Here is a 19,308-nt window from a genome sequence, read left to right as displayed (position 1 = left end):
CTGCCCTTATAAAGTTGTACATACATATTGACTCAATGCCGACCTGCCTTTATACAGTAATAAATACATATTGACTCAATGCAGACCTGCCTTTATACAGTAATAAATACATATTGACTCAATGCCGACCTGCCTTTATACAGTAATAAATACATATTGACTCAATGCCGACCTGCCTTTATACAGTAATAAATACATATTGACTCAATGCCGACCTGCATTTATACAGTAATAAATACATATTGACTCAATTCCGACCTGCCTTTATACAGTAATGAATACATATTGACTCAATGCCGACCTGCCTTTATACAGTAATAAATACATATTGACTCAATGCCGACCTGCCTTTATACAGTAATAAATACATATTGACTCAATGCCGACCGGCCTTTATACAGTAATAAATACATATTGACTCAATGCCAACCTGCCTTTATACAGTAATAAATATGTCTTGAATAATAACGGAAGTTGCATCTAAAAACAGAAAACGGGAAAACATATATTGGATTTTGGACAGTCACACCCATAAATAAATATAAATTTCCCCATTTTCTATACTCAAGATAAAAGTCTATAAAAAAGGCATTGGGTCAGAGTGCTGATTTTTCATACTTGCCTCAGGGCCACATGTCACTCTCCCATAACTTCACACAAATCTCACACATCGCTGTCAACTATGTAATCTCACTTTATCACAGGAGTCTCACAAATTGTGATCAAGTGCATATTCAAATAATTGTCACACAATTCTCCCTCCCTGTACAGAGGTGGTAAAGATCATATTCTCAGAATTCTCAAGTCTCAGTGTATTGTACATCTTCTAAATGTATTCATGTCTATACATATGAAATAAGAACGTGGTGGAAAATGCACAAATATGTTTCCACACACTGTATGTATTAGACATGCACTGAGTGGTAAGGATATAGCAATGCAGACAGTGAGTCAGAAGGGCAAAGAACAGAGGCATCAGAAGCACTACTAATGTTAGGATCCAATTGCTTTTTTCCTTTCCTGCAACTTCCCATCTAATACACAGTGACAGCTGCCTGTGCTTCATGTGACTATTTTCTGTGTGTGTGTGTGTGTGTGTGTGTGTGTGTGTGTGTGTGTGTGTGTGTGTGTGTGTGTGTGTGTGTGTGTGTGTGACTGTATGATAGGGGGTGGGGAGGAGGATGACTGGGATTATGCATGCAGGATCATGACACTGAGACTGGGAGGAGGACCCAGCCTTGCTCCCATGGCCATGCATGCATACCCTACTACCCACAAATAGGTCAGTGGAACACAACACACAGACACACACCAGTATCAACTCAAAGAATCCCAGTCTGCCAGTGGGGCCAGCCAGTGCCTTGTCACCTCATCTGCGAACCACATTCAACACTGCCAGTCTATCATGCAATTCAACCCTCCAAACAGACAGACACGTCCTCTGGACTAGAACAACCAGATTAAGAGCCAAGGAGAAGGAACTGCGACAGAAACACCTGAACCCCCTCGTCCTCCTTCCCTCGTTACCCCAGGACTCCCTCTCCTCTCACCTCGTCCACTCCCCTATGTCTACCCCCCAAAACTTGAAACCGTTTCAAGAGCTTGAGGGCTGTACTTCACATCAAACAGAGATCAGTATGAGCACACTGGCTGTTATTTCTTAAACACACACACGCACTAACAATCCTGTTCACTTTAGAGAAACATCCAAACATACCATTACACACGTCTTATCATCCGTTTAGAATTTCAAACTTAATTTCCTTCCAGAATAGGAAATAAAGAATAGCTGCTCATGGAGGAAAATAGATATTTCAACAGCTTATTTCCCTGGTAATAAACACATTCAGCGGCAGTTACTCTACCTCCCACTCTCCCTCTCTCTCTCCCTTCCACTCTTTTCTTACAAGCGGCTGAAATTGAGTTGGCAGGCAGTGAATAGAGAGAAGCTTCACTTCCCTATGTGTTACTCTGGCTGCCTATTGCACCGTGGAAACAGCATGCATGCATTCTGCTCTTACCTTTCATAGCTGAAATCACAAAATACATCATTAAGCTCCGAGTCCATAAGAGAGCACTATCACCAGCTCAAAGCCCTCCACTGCTGTCTCAGCAGCAGCTGGCCAGCACAGCTCTGTCTCTCTGCCTCCGAGCATGACCACACGAGAATCCATGTGACTGTGACATCAGCGCTAATGTCTGCCTGCTCCCCGCCCCCTGCCTTTGATTGGCATAGCAGGCAGCCAGTGGGGGCGCTGACAGCTCAGGCAGGGAACCTGGCCCCTTTCCCACTGATTGCAGTACTGAGGCTTGTCTGAGCGCTCGATAGGCACAGCACACTCTTACTATCTTGTCTTGCTTATCTTTTAGTGCCAGGATAAAGTCATAACAGTAGCTCTGCCAGACCTTTTTTCCATTCCCTTTTCCTCTGCTTTCATAATGTAAAGAAAATAGGAAAACAGAAGGAGAAAGAGAGACTGGAATAGAGAGAAAAGTGAAGAGAAATACAAGTAGATGAATACGTTCAATAAAAGAATGAGGGAAGGAGGTAATGTAGAAACAGAGCGCAAAAGGGAGAGAATATATAGAGAGGCTGTCTAATTCCCTGTGGCTCAGTGACAGCAGAAGCTGTCTCTTCCTCTCCTTTCCGAGTGTGTAGATAGATATTACTACTCAGTCTGCCTCCAGATGTCTGCCTCCAGAGCAGCGGTGGAGCCTTCCAGAGCCCAGACAAACGAGTGGAGGTTCAGCCCCTTCCCCTGACCTCTCCACAGGACTCACACACCTCTCTCCTCCTCTCCCCCTCTCCCTAGGCTCACACACACAGGCTCTGGCAGGTGAGGAAGGAGAGATAGTGACGAAAGGGTTTGGCTGATCCCCTCCACCCCACAGTGACTGGCGGATGAGTTTCTCTATCATTTTCTCCCCCCCTCCCTCTCGTTCTCTCTCCCTCTCTCTCTCCCTCCCTCACTCACTCCTCGCTCTCTCCCTCACTCCTCTCTCTCTCTCCATCCCTCCCTCCCTCATATGATAATCTGTTCAGACCCCTTACCAGCTGGCACTTTCTGATACAATATTCTGGTTTTAGTGCAATCTGGCTCTGGCCAATAACCGGGTTTCATTTAGAATGTCCATAAATAAGCTGGTGTTCATATCATCCCTTCTCAAGATAAATCAAAAGCTTGGGACTATAAGGTTCTATCTATATTTTTGTCAAAATTGTTCTGTTCAATGTTCTCTACCTACTGTATATAGTACTCTAAATACCCAAATTCATGTTGTTAAGTTAAAAAGAATACAATAATAAAATTGCTGACACCATTCAAACCAATGAGAGTTCAGAAATGTAAAGCCAATTATCCCAGAATAATCTTTTTTGCTGATAAAACCATATAGTCCCAAGCTCTCGAAATGCAAAATATTTCATTGCATTATTTATTTCCTGGCAATATCTTTCAGACACATTTTCATCTTAAACGTTTAGAATTATTCAGTTTTACCAAATGAATTTGCTATTTTTGACATGTCCAGTCAACGTTGATTTTGACATTATTATCAAACATTGATTTGGCAAACATAATGTTCCATATTTACTTGCCTGACTACCCAGACCCCATGATCTGGCCAAACGCTACACCACACCCACTGACGTTAGTTTCTTCTCCGCAATGAGTCTGGATCTGAGGACCTCCCCAATCCTTTCACTGAATGCAAACATATTCAGGGCCGTCTGATTGGTCAAGAAACCAATGGAATTGGCCTGAGCCAGAACACACGTAGGTAAAGCAGCGGTTTGAAAATTCTTCATTGGCTTTGATACTCTGATTGGTCTGAGACGATCCAATCGCTGATGACTTTGTTTGGTACAATGGCCCTGGTGCACCTTGTCACCACAAATAACTTCAATGATGGCAGTCTCAGACTATGTAGTGAACGACAGAGCAGCGGATGTCATCAGGCTACCATATTCCACCATGTGTACACGTCTACAGCCAACTTGTCATTTTGGAACTGCTGCAGGAAGGGTATACTATGTATATAGTAGGAATCACGACCTATAATACATCAGGTATGCAAATTAACCTCCTGCCCATGACGCCATAAATCTAGCAAATGAACGTGTTTCATTACGACCTCTACATGATCCATTAGAGGCACAATTAACACATTATCTCATGTAATGTCAGAACCGGACTGTCACTGCATAAAACATAATTCAGATGCAGATATCCTCAAACGAAGCGTGTCATGGTTACAAACGAGTGAAAACAATGTGGTGGTAAACACATTTCAATCCCCTGTCACACTGAAACCTAGTGTTTGTTTCTCATGCTGGGTTTCTAACCACAAGACACTGAGTTGCTCTCTACATGAGACAATCTGCTGGCCCACGCAGGGCCAGGTTAAACTGTCACTTTCAGCACAGACAAGAATGTGGTGTGGTTGCCTTGGCCATGTGCTGCTACTTGCTACAGTATCAGTCAGTCTTAAACCATGGGCCATCTCACTGCTGTTGTGTGAGTTCCTTGTTTATAAAACCGCATGGCTTTGGCCCCTGGGCGGCCGGGCCCCACAGTGACCTCACACACACCCACTCTCTCCTGGCAGCACTCTGCTCTGCACTCTCTTCCCAAATGTTCAGATGACTGCAGATAACAACAGTGTAGCTTAAAGGAAAGGAACATCTACACTACAGTGTCTGTGTGTGAAAGAGAGAGTGGAATGAATGGATAGAGGGGCAAACGCATGCAACTGCTTGAGTTTGTTTGTGTGGATTGTGTCTGTGGCGGGTGTATGTTCACTGTATGTGAATATGTATGAGTTTTGTAAAACCTTGGTTGAGGACATTGTGTGAAAGCATCACTGACACAGTAAGGACAGACAAGACATACAAGCCACAATGCATCCTGAGAGTGACATATAAACTCAGCAAAAAAAGATACGTCAAAGATATTTCGTAAAAATACAAATAACATCACAGATCTTCATTTTAAAGGGTTTAAACACCGTTTCCCATGCTGGTTCAATGAACTAGAAACAAATTATTTAACATGCACCTGTGGAACGGTCGTTAAGACACTAACAGCTTACAGACTAACAGCTACCCTAACTTCTCTAGGGTAGGGGGCAGCATTGGGAAATTTGGATGAAAAGCGTGCCCATATTAAACTGCCTGCTACTCAGCCATAAAAGCTAGAATATGCTTATAATTAGTAGATTTGGATAGAAAACACTCTGAAGTTTCTAAAAATGTTTGAATGATGTCTGTGGGTATAACAGAACTCATATGGCAGGCAAAAACCTGAGAAAAAATCCAACCAGCAAGTGGGAAATCTGAGGTTTGTAGTTTTTCAACTCTTTGCCTATCGAATACACAGTGTCTATGGGGTCATATTGCACTTCCTAAGGCTTCCACTAGATGCCAACAGTCCTTAGAACCTTGTTTGATGCATCTACTGTGAACTGGGGGCAAATGAGAGGGGATTGAGTCAGAGGTCTGCCAGAGAGCCACGAGCTGACCATGCGCGTTCACATGATAGTTAGCTTGCGTTCCATTGCATTTCTGAAGACAAAGGAATTCTCCGGTTGGAACATTGTTGAAGATTTATGTTAAAAACATCCTAAAGATTGCTTCTATACATCGTTTGACATGTTTCTACGGACTGTAACGGAACTTTTTGACTTTTTGTCTGCACCTAAACGCGCGAACAAAAAGGAGGTATTTGGACATACATGATGGACATTATCGAACAAAACAAACATTTATTGAGGAACTGGGATTCCTGGGAGTGGATTCTGATGAAGATCATCAAAGGTAAGTGAATATTTATAATGCTATTTTTGACTTCTGTTGACTACACAACATGGCGGATATCCTTTTGGGTTGTTTGGTATATGAGCGCTGTACTCAGATTATTGCATGGTGTGCTTTTTCCGTAAAGTTTTTTTGAAATCTGACACAGCGGTTGCATTAAGGAGAAGTGGATCTAAAATTCCATGCATAACAGTTGTATCTTTTAGCAATGTTTATTATGAGTATTTCTGTAAATTGATGTGGCTCTCTACAAAATCACCGGATGTTTTGGAACTACTGAACATAACGCGCCAATGTAAACTCAGATTTTTGTATTGCCCTGGCAACATCTGCGGTCCTCATTCCTCTTTGCAGCTTGCCTAAGCTTTTTTGGAAAGATTTTTTTTTTGGGATATAAATATGAACTTTATCGATCAAAACATACATGTATTGTGTAACATGAAGTCCTATGAGCGTCATCTGATGATGATCATCAAAGGTTAGTGATTAATCTTATCTCTATTTCTGCTTTTTGTGACTCCTCTCTTTGGCTGGAGAAATGGCTGTGTTTTTCTGTGACTTTTCTGTGGCTGGATTTACAACAAGTGTATCTTTAAAATGGTGTAAAATACTTGTATGTTTGAGGAATTTTAATTATGGGATTTCTGTTGTTTTGAATTTGGCGCCTTGCAGTTTCACTGGCTGTTGAAGAGGTGGGACGCTACCGTCCCACATAACCTAGTGAGGTTAAGGCCACAGTTATGAAAACTTAGGACACTAAAGAGGCCTTTCTACTCACTCTGAAAAACACCAAAAGAAAGATGCCCAGGGTCCCTGCTCATCTGCGTGAACATACCTTAGGCAAGCTGCAAAGAGGAATGAGGACCGCAGATGTTGCCAGGGCAATAAATTACAATGTCTGTACTGTGAGATGCCTAAGACAGCGCTACAGGGAGACAGGACAGACAGCTGAAGGTCATCGCAGTGGCAGACTACATGTAACAACACCTGCACAGGATTGGCACATCCGAACATCACACCTGCGAGACAGGTACAGGATGGCAACATCTGCCAAAGTTACACCAGGAATGCACAATCCCTCCATCAGCACTCAGACTGTCCGCAATAGGCTGAGAGAGGCTGGACTGAGGGCTTGTAGGCCTGTTGTAAGGCAGGTCCTCACCAGACATCACCGGCAACAACGTCGCCTATGGGCACAAACCCAACATCGCCGGACCAGACAGGACTGGCAAAAAAACGCTCTTATCTAACGAGTCGCGGTTTTGTCTCACCAGGGGTGATGGTCGAATTTGCGTTTATCGTCGAAGGAATGAGAGTGCAACTGAGGCCTGTACTCTGGAGCGGGATCGATTTGGAGTTGGAGGGTCCGTCATGGTCTGGGGCGGTGTGTCACAGCATCATCAGACTGCCTGCAATGACAACAAGCTCAATCTCAACGCTGTGCGTTACAGGGAAGACATCCTCCTCCCTCATGTGGTACCCTTCCTACAGGCTCATCCTGACATGACCCTCCAGCATGACAATGCCACCAGCCATACTGCTCGTTCTATGCGTGACTTCCTGCATTACAGTAATGTCAGTGTTCTGCCATGGCCAGCGAAGAGCCCGGATCTCAATCCCATTGAGCACGTCTGGGACCTGTTGTATTGGGCTAGGGCCATTCCCCCCAGAAATGTCCGGGAACTTGCAGGTGCCTTGGTGGAAGAGTGGGGTAACATCTCACAGCAACAATTGGCAAATCTGGTGCAGTCCATGAGGAGGAGATACACTGCAGTACTTAATGCAGCTGGTGGCCACACCCTTACTTTCGATTTTGACCCCCCTTTGTTCAGGGACACATTATTCCATTTCTGTTAGTCACGTGTCTGTGGAACTTGTTCAGTTTATGTCTCAGTTGATGGATCTTGTTACGTTCATACAAGAATTTACACATGTTAAGTTTGCTGAAAATAAACGCAGTTGACAGTGAGAGGACGTTTCTTTTTTTGCTGAGTTTAGAAACATGATTGTTTGTGATTGTATACTGTAATAATCGGTCTCAATAAAGGTTGCCTCTGGATAAAGATACTTTATCCTGGGCACAGTGAGAAGTACATGCATTCTGGACCAGCTATAATCAGGAAATACCTGGTGTTTCTGAGCACAGCTGCTGCCAGAAAGGCCAATTCCTCTGCTTTGCACAATGATGGAACATTCCCCTGACTACAACCCATTCACAATAACAGTATGCCAATACTGAGGTGTTGCTGAACTCATTGACTAAATCACTGACATTGACTAAATCACAAAACAAATGCATTTTTATGAATGTGGTGATATAATGTAAGATCAATTATATGATTGTAATCTGTGAACTGTGCAACGTTACTCTGCTGTCATTGGTTTAAATTGTCTGTTGTGTGTGTGTTATACCACCTCCACACATTATGACATTGGATATCCTTCTGGGTTTTGGTCAACACATATCCCAGGTGATGTAACTCTTTGATCTCTATTCAGTTCCACCTTGAGATGGACTGGTACCCATCATTTCTTGCATAAGTGTTCACTGAACCTATCCAAAATCAGAGAGGTAAGAAATACCAATGACTCCCTGATGGCAGAGCCAGTGTCAGTGTGTCCACAGAGAAGCAGCTCTAGCTGTAGGTATAAGCAGTCAAGAGCAGAGCTGGGCTGTGCCGGGCTGCAGTGGGCCCATACTCACTGCCTCTCTGCATAAACACCGATCCAGTCAAGTGTCTCGCGCTCCTCGCTGATTAATTCAAGCAAATGTATTTATTGTAAACAAGCCCTGTGGGATGGAATTCAATTGAGAGGAGACGCGGAGCCTCTACTGGTGCCCCAGAGGAGAGGAGAGGACCAGAGCCGATAATGGCCTCATTAGCAGTCTGTCAGTAGACATCCCGCACCCCACGCCTTCCCTCGCTGGCTGGGCTGGGCTGGCTTGGGACGCAGCTGATCCACATTAACTCCTACGGTACCACACCACTGCCACAGCTCTCCAGACCACAGATCATAGAGCGCATAGGGACTCAGCACTCACCCCCCTCTGTATCCCAGGAAAAAGACACGTATCAGTGATAGATACAACAACAAATAATCCGTACAGTGACATGGACGATGTGTGTGTGTGTATTGCCAGCCCCCAGCTGAAGTAGAATTAACAACGTCCAACAGACACCCAATGAAAACAATACAGGTCGATTTAATATAAACGCCAAGGAGTGGAGGCCATAATATCAAACCATAACAGCACCAACCCATTCGAGACAATCATAAACCAATTTAGAGCCATTCCAGGCAATTTCCTGGGGCTTCCACTTGTGGGGAAGACTTCAATAAATCACACTGACAACAAAGGGAATATCTATTTCAGGGAAAATAAAAGAGGTTTCGTTCAGTGGGGTGGGGAGCAGAGCATTTAAAGAGGTTTAAATGTGAGCGTGGAGAGTTTAGAAACATACATGTATGCTGTCATGCCTGCAGAGGAGTGCAGTGCGGTATAGTGAGGCAGGCAGAGAGGCAGCTGTAGTGGAGAGTGGTGTGTGGTAGTGGGGGTTGTGGGCTGCTGACTGACTGACACACAGTGACAGTGTGATCAGTGGCCTCTCCATTAGTGAATGCTCTCCATATGTGGAGCCCCACGCCAGCCCAGCATCACCCTCAGCCCAGCTCACAAACCCATACATATTTATAGAGCAGTAAGGCCACACAGACGAAAGACAAAAGCCTCAGTAAAATGACATATATGAGCCGGTCCACCATTACTTCAACTACAGGAGGAGGTGCATTAGGTTACGTCTATGCCACAGCCATCAGTGACATAATAACTGTATACACAAAGTCAATAAAGTCACGACAGTCTATTTACTATAATGTGGTTGAATAAAACATGACTACAACCTCTGCTACTAGGTCTACACCCAACATAATTTATAGAGTAGAGCTAGAAAACTTTGTTTTGTGTCCAAGCTCATCCAATCTCGGATAGAGCAATCATACATTCTAATATTTACAAGTCATTTACATTAAAGCTCTTACAGTGCGTGTTAAATAAGGATGAGAAGAGAAGAGTTGTGACATGTGCCACAGAAGAGAGTTCAGTAGACTTGTAAAGATGTGCGTCATGATGGAGATAAACAATGAAAATATCAAAAGATCAAGATATATATTAAAGGCCGAGCGCAGCCAAAAATGTGATTTCCTATGTTTTATACACTGAGTGTACAAAACATTAGGAACACCTTTCCATGACACAATGACCAGGTGAATCCAGGTGAAAGCTATGATCCCTTATTAATGTCACTTGTTAAATCCACTTCAATCAATATAGATGAAGAGGAGGAGACAGGTTAAAGAAGGATTTTTAAGCTTTGAGATAATTGAGACATGGATTGTGTATGTGTCCCATTCAGATGGTGAATGGGCAAGACAAAATATACATTTTCCTTTGAACGGGGTATGGTAGTAGGTGCCATGGGCAAGACAAAACATTTAAGTGCCTTTGCACGGGGTATGGTAGTAGGTGCCAGGCGCACTGGTTTGAGTGTCAACGTCAGTCACCTGTTCGCATCCTGTACAATGGATTAAAGTAAGCAAAAATAAATACATCTCTGCCTTATATTGTCGAGTGCTCCAACTCCTTTTTACCTCAAATTAGTCCTTTTGGAAGCTTTTCTTGGTAAGCCATTCTCATGATTTCTGTCATTGTTATTGAGCACCCCTCCTTACAAAGTCCCCACCTGAACTCCTACTGGAGTTGTCCTTTTAGTGTAAGAGCTGTTTGAAAAGAATGCCTGAAATGTCAACCTGTTTTGGTGGGATGTAGTTTTGGCCTGCCTGGTGACATCCCCAGGTGGTAAATTAGTTAAAAGACAAATAAGAAAGAGAGTTCCACACCTCTCTGCCAATAACAGCTAGTTTTCAGTTTTCCCCTCCCCACTCAGACCACTTGCAGATAGTCCTACTGTAGCATAATTCTTGCTTGAGAATTTGCTCTTTGCTAAGAAGCTATTTTAGTTTATTTTTTACCATTTTAATTTAAACAATCACAGTTAGGTACTTAATTGTTATCCAGAAATTATTTTATATTGAGCTAAAAATGGCTGCCTTGGTCCTTTAACATGCACTTACCCAAGTCACAGATAATGTTGTGCAGGGTAGTTCATGTCTGCTCCAAATTAAATTAGGACCCTTCCAGGTATTAAGAAATACAGAGACATTTGGTAGTAAACAATTTGATAAGTAACACACTTCTCTAATTGAAAACATCACATGCCCCCCCCAGCAGCTAGTTTGTAGTGGTTTGACATTGTTGATGTTGTCATCGCTCCATTAGGTTTAATAGACTGGAATGACAGGGAGATTCCTTTATCTTTGGGCTTTCTTATTTTGCAATAAGAGAATTATGACAAAGAGGCACTAAAAATGTTTACAAGAAACAATAGAATTGTCTCCTCATTTGATCAAAATGGGTCAAGACAATACATTTTTACAGTGAAAAGTATTTGATTACGGATTACAAAGAGGTTGCCGTTACAATACAAAAATGGAGTGTCCTAGTAAACTAATGTAATTGGTAGAGCTTCAAATGAATAAAAATTCTGATCAATGCACATTCACATTAGGCTATATTCATAGAGATCGTGAAAAACAGACAGAAATCTTTCGTGGAACTAAACAGGCATGTTTGATAGCACTGGCAATTGTTTTGGAAATACATCTCCAATAAATCAATGGACATAACATTTGAACTATGTGTACTGGCTGTCTTTAGCGCAGAGCCGTCTGTGGGGATAGAGGGGAAGCCATATGAGGCTTGAGAGAGAGGCAGCAAGAGAGAGGGAGAGAGAGAGATTAAAGGAGGCATCCCAGCCTGTGCAAGAGGCTTAGTCTGGCTAGGCGGGGAGGTGGAACCCTGTGAATTCTAATGAACTGGCAAGACTCCCCAAAACCAGCCTCTCCATCTCCAACAGGACAGAGAGGGGTAGGTGATTAGGGGCGCTGCATCCCTCTGCACCCCCTCCACGGCAAACCAAATAGAGCAGGTCATTTTCCCTGTGATAATTATACCCAGAACCAGGCATGAGGGATTGGTAATGGACCTGCTTATTCTTCATGTGCTGCAGAGGCGCGGACTGAGAAAAAAGCATGATTATGTGGCTGACTCTAGTAAGAGTAGCAGTGGCTGTTGAAAAACTTAGCCTTTGAGGGGGAGGTTAACGAATGAACTTCATTATTGAGGAGCATATCAGGGAGATCCCCTAGAGCTTGTGATATATTACCTAGCGTCAAACCTACACACTCCCACATCACCACTATAGAGCAACATCAACTCTGGGGGAGGTAGGCATGTAAACTAAAATAGTTAACCTTCTCGCTTGAGGGGAGAAACAAATGAAGCGCAACAAACAAGGATGTACACAGGTTTTTATATATATTTCTGTTTTAAACAAAAATTCAATGAGCTCCTTTGTGAAACTAAATGTGTATCATTGCTTTTAAATTAGAAACTATTGATTTTCTGTCTTAATTCATAGAGCCCTTCTCTCTGGATACACAACAGTGAATATCCTCTGCACAGAAAACCTCAGAAGAAAAATGTTTTAGGCTTAAACTAACAGTGTTTAATGTTCTGTGTGTAACTGAGAATAGGCAGTCCAGATCACACTGTATATACTACACTCATTTGTTAAAAATAACTCTGCTCAAGCATGAAAGTTACTTTTCAAAGTTTACAGCACTCTCTAAATCCAGTGACCCACTAGAGGGACTAGATTTTTCTTTAAGATGGAGGGAGATCTTCAGGCTATGGAGGCAAACAGCACTTAACCTTCCCCCTTCCTCCTTCCATTGTGCCTTGCTGGAGTTTCTCCATGGCGGACGGAGGGAGCTAGCACTTTTAGCCAGCAAGCTATGAACACTTTTACTCTTGACTTATGAGGATGCCATGGGTGCGGCGGAGTGATTCATCACACGGTGTGCTCCTCCTGCACCCTCACACATTAGTAATGTGGTCCACAGAGGAGGAGGCCTGTCACTATTCTGTACCTGGACCCCACGAACAAGGTAGGTCAACAGGAGGCGTCAGTGCCTGGCCCACTTTTAGTCTTTCACAGTACTTTTCGTTTCCTCGGGCTCCACCAGCCCAGAGCAGGGAGAGACAGACATGCTGAGATGGGCCTGGGCTGGGCCGTGTGGTCACAGTGAAAAGCTGTACTGTATGAGAATCTCAAGCTGTACATACCAGCAGCTTACCACCCTGCATCCCACTGCTAGCTTGCCTCTGAAGTTAAGCAGGGTTGGTCGTGGTCAGTCCCTGGATGGGAGACCAGATGGTGTTGGAGGGCCAGAAGAAGGCACCTTTTCCTCTGGACTAACATAATAATAATATCCCAATGCCCCAGGGCAGTGATTTGCTGTCTTTTGGATGGGACATTAAACAGGTGCCCTGACTCTCTGTGGTCACTAAAGATCCCATGTCACTTATTGTAAGAGTAGGGGTGTTAACCCTGGTGTCCTGGCTAAATTCTCAATCTGGCCCTCATACCATCACGGTCACCTAATCATCCCCAGCTTACAATTGGCTCATTTATTCCCCAGGTCGTTGCTACAAATGGGAATGTGTTCTCAGTCAATTTACGGGGTTGAATAAATGAGGGTTGAATAAATAAAAAATACATACAGGACAAACCACTGATATGAACAATATCTCATATAGGAGTTGTTTTATTAATACTGTACATCCACAAAATCCAAAATAAGTTCTTAATATGTATCATAGAATAAGTGAAACTTGGTCAATGTCCAACGTAGCATAAAGAAATGAGTCTGCCTCAATGAAGACATGAGTGAGATTTTCTAAGAGAAGTTTCCAGATTTTCACCTCTAAACCAACACAAGCCTGATGGAGTTTCATCAGAATGCTGGGTAGTCTTCTGTAATACCAGCGTAACAAAATGTTATGAGCACCAAGCACATGATCATCTGTTCTTTCATATAATATAGAGCCACTTTAAGTCAGTATAAGCCTTTGACCTGAACACTGCAGGTAATGCAAGTTTAAACACCTACCTCCGTATTCATGTTTGTCATTTTACTAGTGAAGATTAGGTGAAAAAGGCTATTTGAAAGCACAACACAGGATTAAGGGATAATGCTGCTCTGTGTCTTCTGAGTCGACCTTGATTCTGTAATCCAGCACAATACTGGGTAACAGCGTATTTCCCTCTTTCTTACAGTCAATACACTTGCTCAATACACTTGCTGTTCACTTACACATAATAGCAAACACTTAATGATACAATTCTAACTGAGGGAGAAATCTACATCGACCAGATCTTAGCTGTATACACTTCACACTTGGAATCCAAGGAAAATAACTGCAAAAAGTGACAATATTTTACCGCAATTGATTTATTTTATATTTCTGTTTCCTTTTCTTTGAATGTAATTCAATATTTTATGCTGTTACATAACTTGCAAAAACAAAAGAGAAGAAAACAAAGGGAAAGTTGGATCCTCAAACAAAGAAGGAAACATTGTCTTTAGTCTCAGAGAGAAAAATCCCCAGTAAGTTGATTTGAAGTACTCAGGCTCGCACTTTAATGACCGGGGGTGAAAAATGAAGTTGATCTTTAAAGTGAGCCAACCTGCAGTCAGCCACGGCATCATTAAGGAGAGTACCACTTAATCAGAGAGAGGACACCAATTTAGCAGGAAGCTAACTATGCAGGAGGAGTCATCGACCCATTATCAAGCATCATAACATGACATATGACCAGGTAGGTTATACAGCAAGCATTTTTCAGTTAGCCATTTTTACTGACTCCCTCTCTCTCACACAGTTTTAATTTTTTCACCTCTCTGCCGCAGACACAGTAGAATGAGAACCTTCCTTTGATGTCTGGGATCCTATAATGCTGAGGCGTTGAAATCTGCATGCCTGTTATCTGTGGAATCTTAATGATCACAGCTAACATCACAATGGGTTAACCATATTCTTCTGTCCTCAAAATGCATTTATGCACCCAGAGACATTAATAACAGAACAGCCACAGGGGTCGGATTCACAAAACATTACTTACGAAAAAACGTAAGAAGTTTCTTAAGGAAAAAAATAGGAAGTTCATGAGATAGTTTGTAATTTAATTCCTCAAAATGTTCTTAGAAATTCGTAGTTTTCTTAGGATCTTCGTAAATATCTTGTTATATGGCATTGACATTAGTGACATGCTTGAAACCAATAAATAAGCCTATGTGACAGTGGTGATTGAATTTGGTTATTTCGTTATAATTCACACATTATAGCCATCCGACTAGCTATATCAAAATCAAAAATGGATAACCAAGAAAATAGATTGAAGTGATGGTGAAGGAAATAGCAGCCAGGAAAAGGTTGCTGTTGGGGAGACTTGATAACTGCGGGGTCACTCCAGAGACGAAAAAGAAAGGATGGGCGAGAGTGGCCGAGTCTGTCTTTGCCGCCAGGGATATGGCAATGGACAGTGATGCCGTAAAAAAAAAGTTGGCTGCTAAGAAGAAGGGAGCTGAGAGAACATTCATGTGGACCAGCTGGAGGAGGTGTCATCCATCATAGAGATGGTGGTAGAGGGACTGCACGAACGGTAAGTTAGTTAGCTACGTTAGCTAGTAAAGACATTATAGCCAAAATAGCTAATGATGTTAACATTAGCTAAGTTTGCCAAGTTCTTCTTTGCAAATTAACGAGATAGCGCTAGCTATTTAACACTTCTAGAATATTGTAATATATTGTTAATTACTAGCTAGCTTGATAACGCGTGTTTAATTTGTATTCTTGCTCTATTTAACTATCCGGTAGCCAACTGTGTCTGTTCCGCAAGAAAATGTTAATGGTTACAAAAGTATCGATTCGTCTCAAGACAAGGGTTTAGCTGTCCTAAAACTAAGTACATTTCCAAGAAGAAATCCTAAAGCATTATTTTCAAGAATCCCATTTTTTCTTAACTTTTTTCTTAGGAAGAAACTTAGGAAAAACCTTAAGAACATTTCCAATAACTTTATTGACGAATAGAATACTTTGCTTAACTTCCTTTAATAGTTAAAGAAAAAATAGCAGTTAATTAAGAAGAAATTTTGTGGATCCGGGCCCAGATCTCTAATGAAAGTAATCCAATACAATGTTCACATGTGATCAACTACAATGAATAGATCACCAACAGCTTCACTGTAATTGTTTTCTTGTCAATAGTAGTAATGCCTTTATGTGTCTCTGTGTCTTCACTGAATAAAAGTGTGCTCTATATTTCACCTTGCTATTGCATATGCTCTAGTCTAGGGGTGTCAAAAACATTTTTCTCAGAGGTCCGCATTCGGTCTTCAACGAGGTCCGGAGGGCCGTACTGATAATTGGTTATATTTCCTAGCCGTCAAAATTTGTAAAGAATGGTCCTCTATCCGTTTTTGGAATTTTTGTATGCTGTCTGACTGTCTAGCTTTCATGTAGGTGATTATTTGTGAGCTGGACACAGTCAAGAAACGGTATAAATGTAGGTTCATTATAATTTCTACAGTTACGATTTGGTTTATGTAATTTCAAAGAATATTGAGTTTGCTCCCCCACCACCCAAAAAAACTCATACCCCTTCGCGGTATCTGGGCAGTATGTTTGACACCCGTGCTCAGGTCTATCCCTAAAATAAATACAATTAACATTGCCTCCTCAAATTCACATTACTTCTATGCAGTTTGATTTTTTGGTCTTATTCTGCTAAAGAAACAATCACAATTAAACACAACTATGACAATGAACAGCTTAGTCTGCATAGTTTATTCAACAATATTACATCTGAATAATTCAGGAATTAAATAATATATGTTAATTATGGGCCACATTATTCAAACCTGATATCATTTCATCTGCATTTTCATGGATATTATAATTGCAAATTTCATAATAAAATACTTTTGATCATAGAAATAAGATCTCCACCGTGGATGTTGTCAATTGAGCACTACAATTACTATAATTCTTTCCGGGTGTTCCACAAATTTCATAGAGAATGGAGGCAAGAAAAATATAAAAAATGTTAGCCTGAGTGTGGTCTGTGTTTAGGAGAGGAGAGGAGGAGAGAGCCTGCCTGGGTGTGGCCTACCTCTTCTCTCTTCTCCAGAGGAAGTTAATGATGGTACAAGGACATTTAATTATGGCACCCATCTTAAAGCTTCCCCGTCAGCATCACTCAGGATCATATCCGAAGGAGCTCTATGACCTCCTCTTCTGTCGCCCTCGATGAATCAAAGCTTTCATTACATGCTGACACTCTTGTCCTGCATTGGCTGGACGATGTACACGCACCCTGGAAAAGCGATGAGGTACAGGAAACCTGACGAGTGACAGATAACCTGCGCTGCAAGGCCGGCCCTACTCACTCTGTGGCATGGTGCGTGTGTGACGGTCTGCTTTACCCTGCCTTGCCAGTCATGCCAACCTGCCTACCCTACCTAACCATGCCATCTCAGCAACCCATCAGCCCCTCACCTGGGGTGGCAGGCAGCCTGCAGAAGAGAAATCGCTCACAGCAGATGGGGCCAGTAATTTTAGCCGGCCCATCCGAGCATTGTGTCCTTGTCACATGTCACTTACTCTTGTTTTCTGGTCTGACAACACTTCAAGACAGGGCCTTTCAGGTTGGGGTGAGACATAAAGAGACAGGGTGAGGAATAGCTGACAAGGCCTCTCTTCTCTTCTCCTCTCTTCGCTCTGGCTCAGGCATTCACAAAGACACAGCACTAGAGAAGAACCAGATTAAGGGCCCACAAAGACAGCCTCCCAGCCCTACAAAGACAGCCTCCCAGCCCTACAAAGACAGCCCTCTAGCCCCACAAAACGCTGCGGCAACTCCCCCCCCCCTCCCAGCTCCCCACGTCACTCTTCCTTTCACACACACTGTAGCCCCAGGAGGTGATGAAGAACCCACTCGATTCTGACAAACGTATGCAAAGAAAGTGCATTTTACAAAGGACATTTGTAATTTTATAAAATAGCAGACATAATGCTTTTACTGAAAACTGTCATATTGTGTGGGAGAGAAAAAACGTACAGTGGAGAGGAAAAATTGAGAAAAATCATGCTGGCCTGGTTTACGACAAATAGATAGCTCTATTGATTTCCTTTTACCAGCGGCTGTCCATCCCTCACTGTGGTGATTATACTGACCTATTTCACAAAAAATGGCTGTCTATTATGGATTAAACCAAAGTGTCCCAAAAAAATCTTATTCTTTTCACAGAGCAAACAAATAGACTAAGATGAATGATGATCTATTATAAAGAAAAATACAAGATGGTGAGTGTTCAGTGTTGTTCAGGGAGAAACAAAATGCAAGCTTGAGCTCCATATTGAGAGTGTTCAGCAGCAGAACAGGCTTCTCTTGGTTGGGGCATTCGACGCCCCGGATGTACTGCCAATTTAAATCAATCATAACAAAAATTTATTTTACAACATAATAAGGATGCAGTTCATGTGTGTGTATTATCTGAATTAACCTGTTAAGGCTAGGGGGTGCTGTTGTCACTATTTATGGAAATCGTGTAATTTTTGAAACGGCTTCCTACAAAATTCTTGATCGTACAATATGCATATTATTACTATTATTGGATAGAAAACAGTCTATAGTTTCTATAGGCGTTGAAATTTTGTCTCTGAGTGGAACAGAACTCATTCTACAGCAATTTCCCTGACATGGAGTCAGATTTCACACATTTTGGCCCCTGTTCTGGAGTCAGTTTTAAGGCCACTGTTATTCCTATGAGTATACGGACACTGCTTACGTCTTCCCCTGGATGCCTTTACGTGATGACGCTTTGAATGGTATCGATTGCCCAATCACAGCCACTATAAATGAAAAAATCCTGTAGGTAGGAACTCTTTTCTTGGTGCGTCAGGCGCGCGGAGGACACCGACCTACTGTTTTTCCAAGCATTAGTGTAGCCAGTTATATTTCTCCGGTCATATTTTTACTCGTTATAGGAGTTAAAAACATCATAAGGTAGTTAATTTAAAGCGTTTTATAGCAATTTATATCCGTTTAGTGCGATTTTGGGACATTTATTTCTGAGCCACTGTGAATCTCTGGGCACCGTTCCAATTCATGCCGAACGCAATGTGCATTTCTACATGGCAAGAGGACAGCTTTCGACCAAAAGACGATTAGACCCAAGAAAGGATTCTTTGACCAAGATTCTGATGGAAGAACAGCTCAAAGTAGGAACAATTTATTATGATAAATCGTGTTTCTGTCAAAAAATGTTAGTGGCTTAGGACGCCATCTTTTTTGACGTAGCTTCGCTTGGCGCAAACTGTATTGAAAAGTAAGGATAATTTAAAAAATGTAATTCCGCGATTGTATTAAGAATTAAATTGTCTATCAATCGATGTCCACCCTATATTTTTTTGTCACGTTTATGAGTATTTATGTATACGACTAGATCACTGTCTAATATGGCGCACA

At 42.2% G+C, this 19,308-nt stretch overlaps 1 protein-coding gene across 3 annotated transcripts in view; it reads right to left on the bottom strand.

Moving 5' to 3' along the window:
- Positions 1-19,308, bottom strand: part of LOC129867058 (nuclear receptor ROR-alpha A-like) — a 288,589-nt gene that overhangs the window by 76,303 nt on the left and 192,978 nt on the right. The window contains exon 1 of one of the 3 annotated variants that reach the window (XM_055940200.1): positions 2,022-2,191. The exons of the other annotated variants lie outside the window; for them this stretch is intronic. Within the exon in view, the coding sequence (XP_055796175.1) occupies positions 2,022-2,052 (31 nt within the window). The 5' untranslated portion in view covers positions 2,053-2,191. Of the gene's footprint in view, positions 1-2,021; positions 2,192-19,308 lie in introns of those variants that run through there. 3 annotated transcript variants of the gene reach the window in all.

The sequence above is a fragment of the Salvelinus fontinalis genome, chromosome 12 (genome assembly GCF_029448725.1).
Source record: "Salvelinus fontinalis isolate EN_2023a chromosome 12, ASM2944872v1, whole genome shotgun sequence".
Taxonomy (NCBI): Eukaryota; Metazoa; Chordata; class Actinopteri; order Salmoniformes; family Salmonidae; genus Salvelinus; species Salvelinus fontinalis.
Note: the sequence above shows the minus strand (reverse complement) of the source record. Positions and strands in the feature narration are given on the sequence as shown.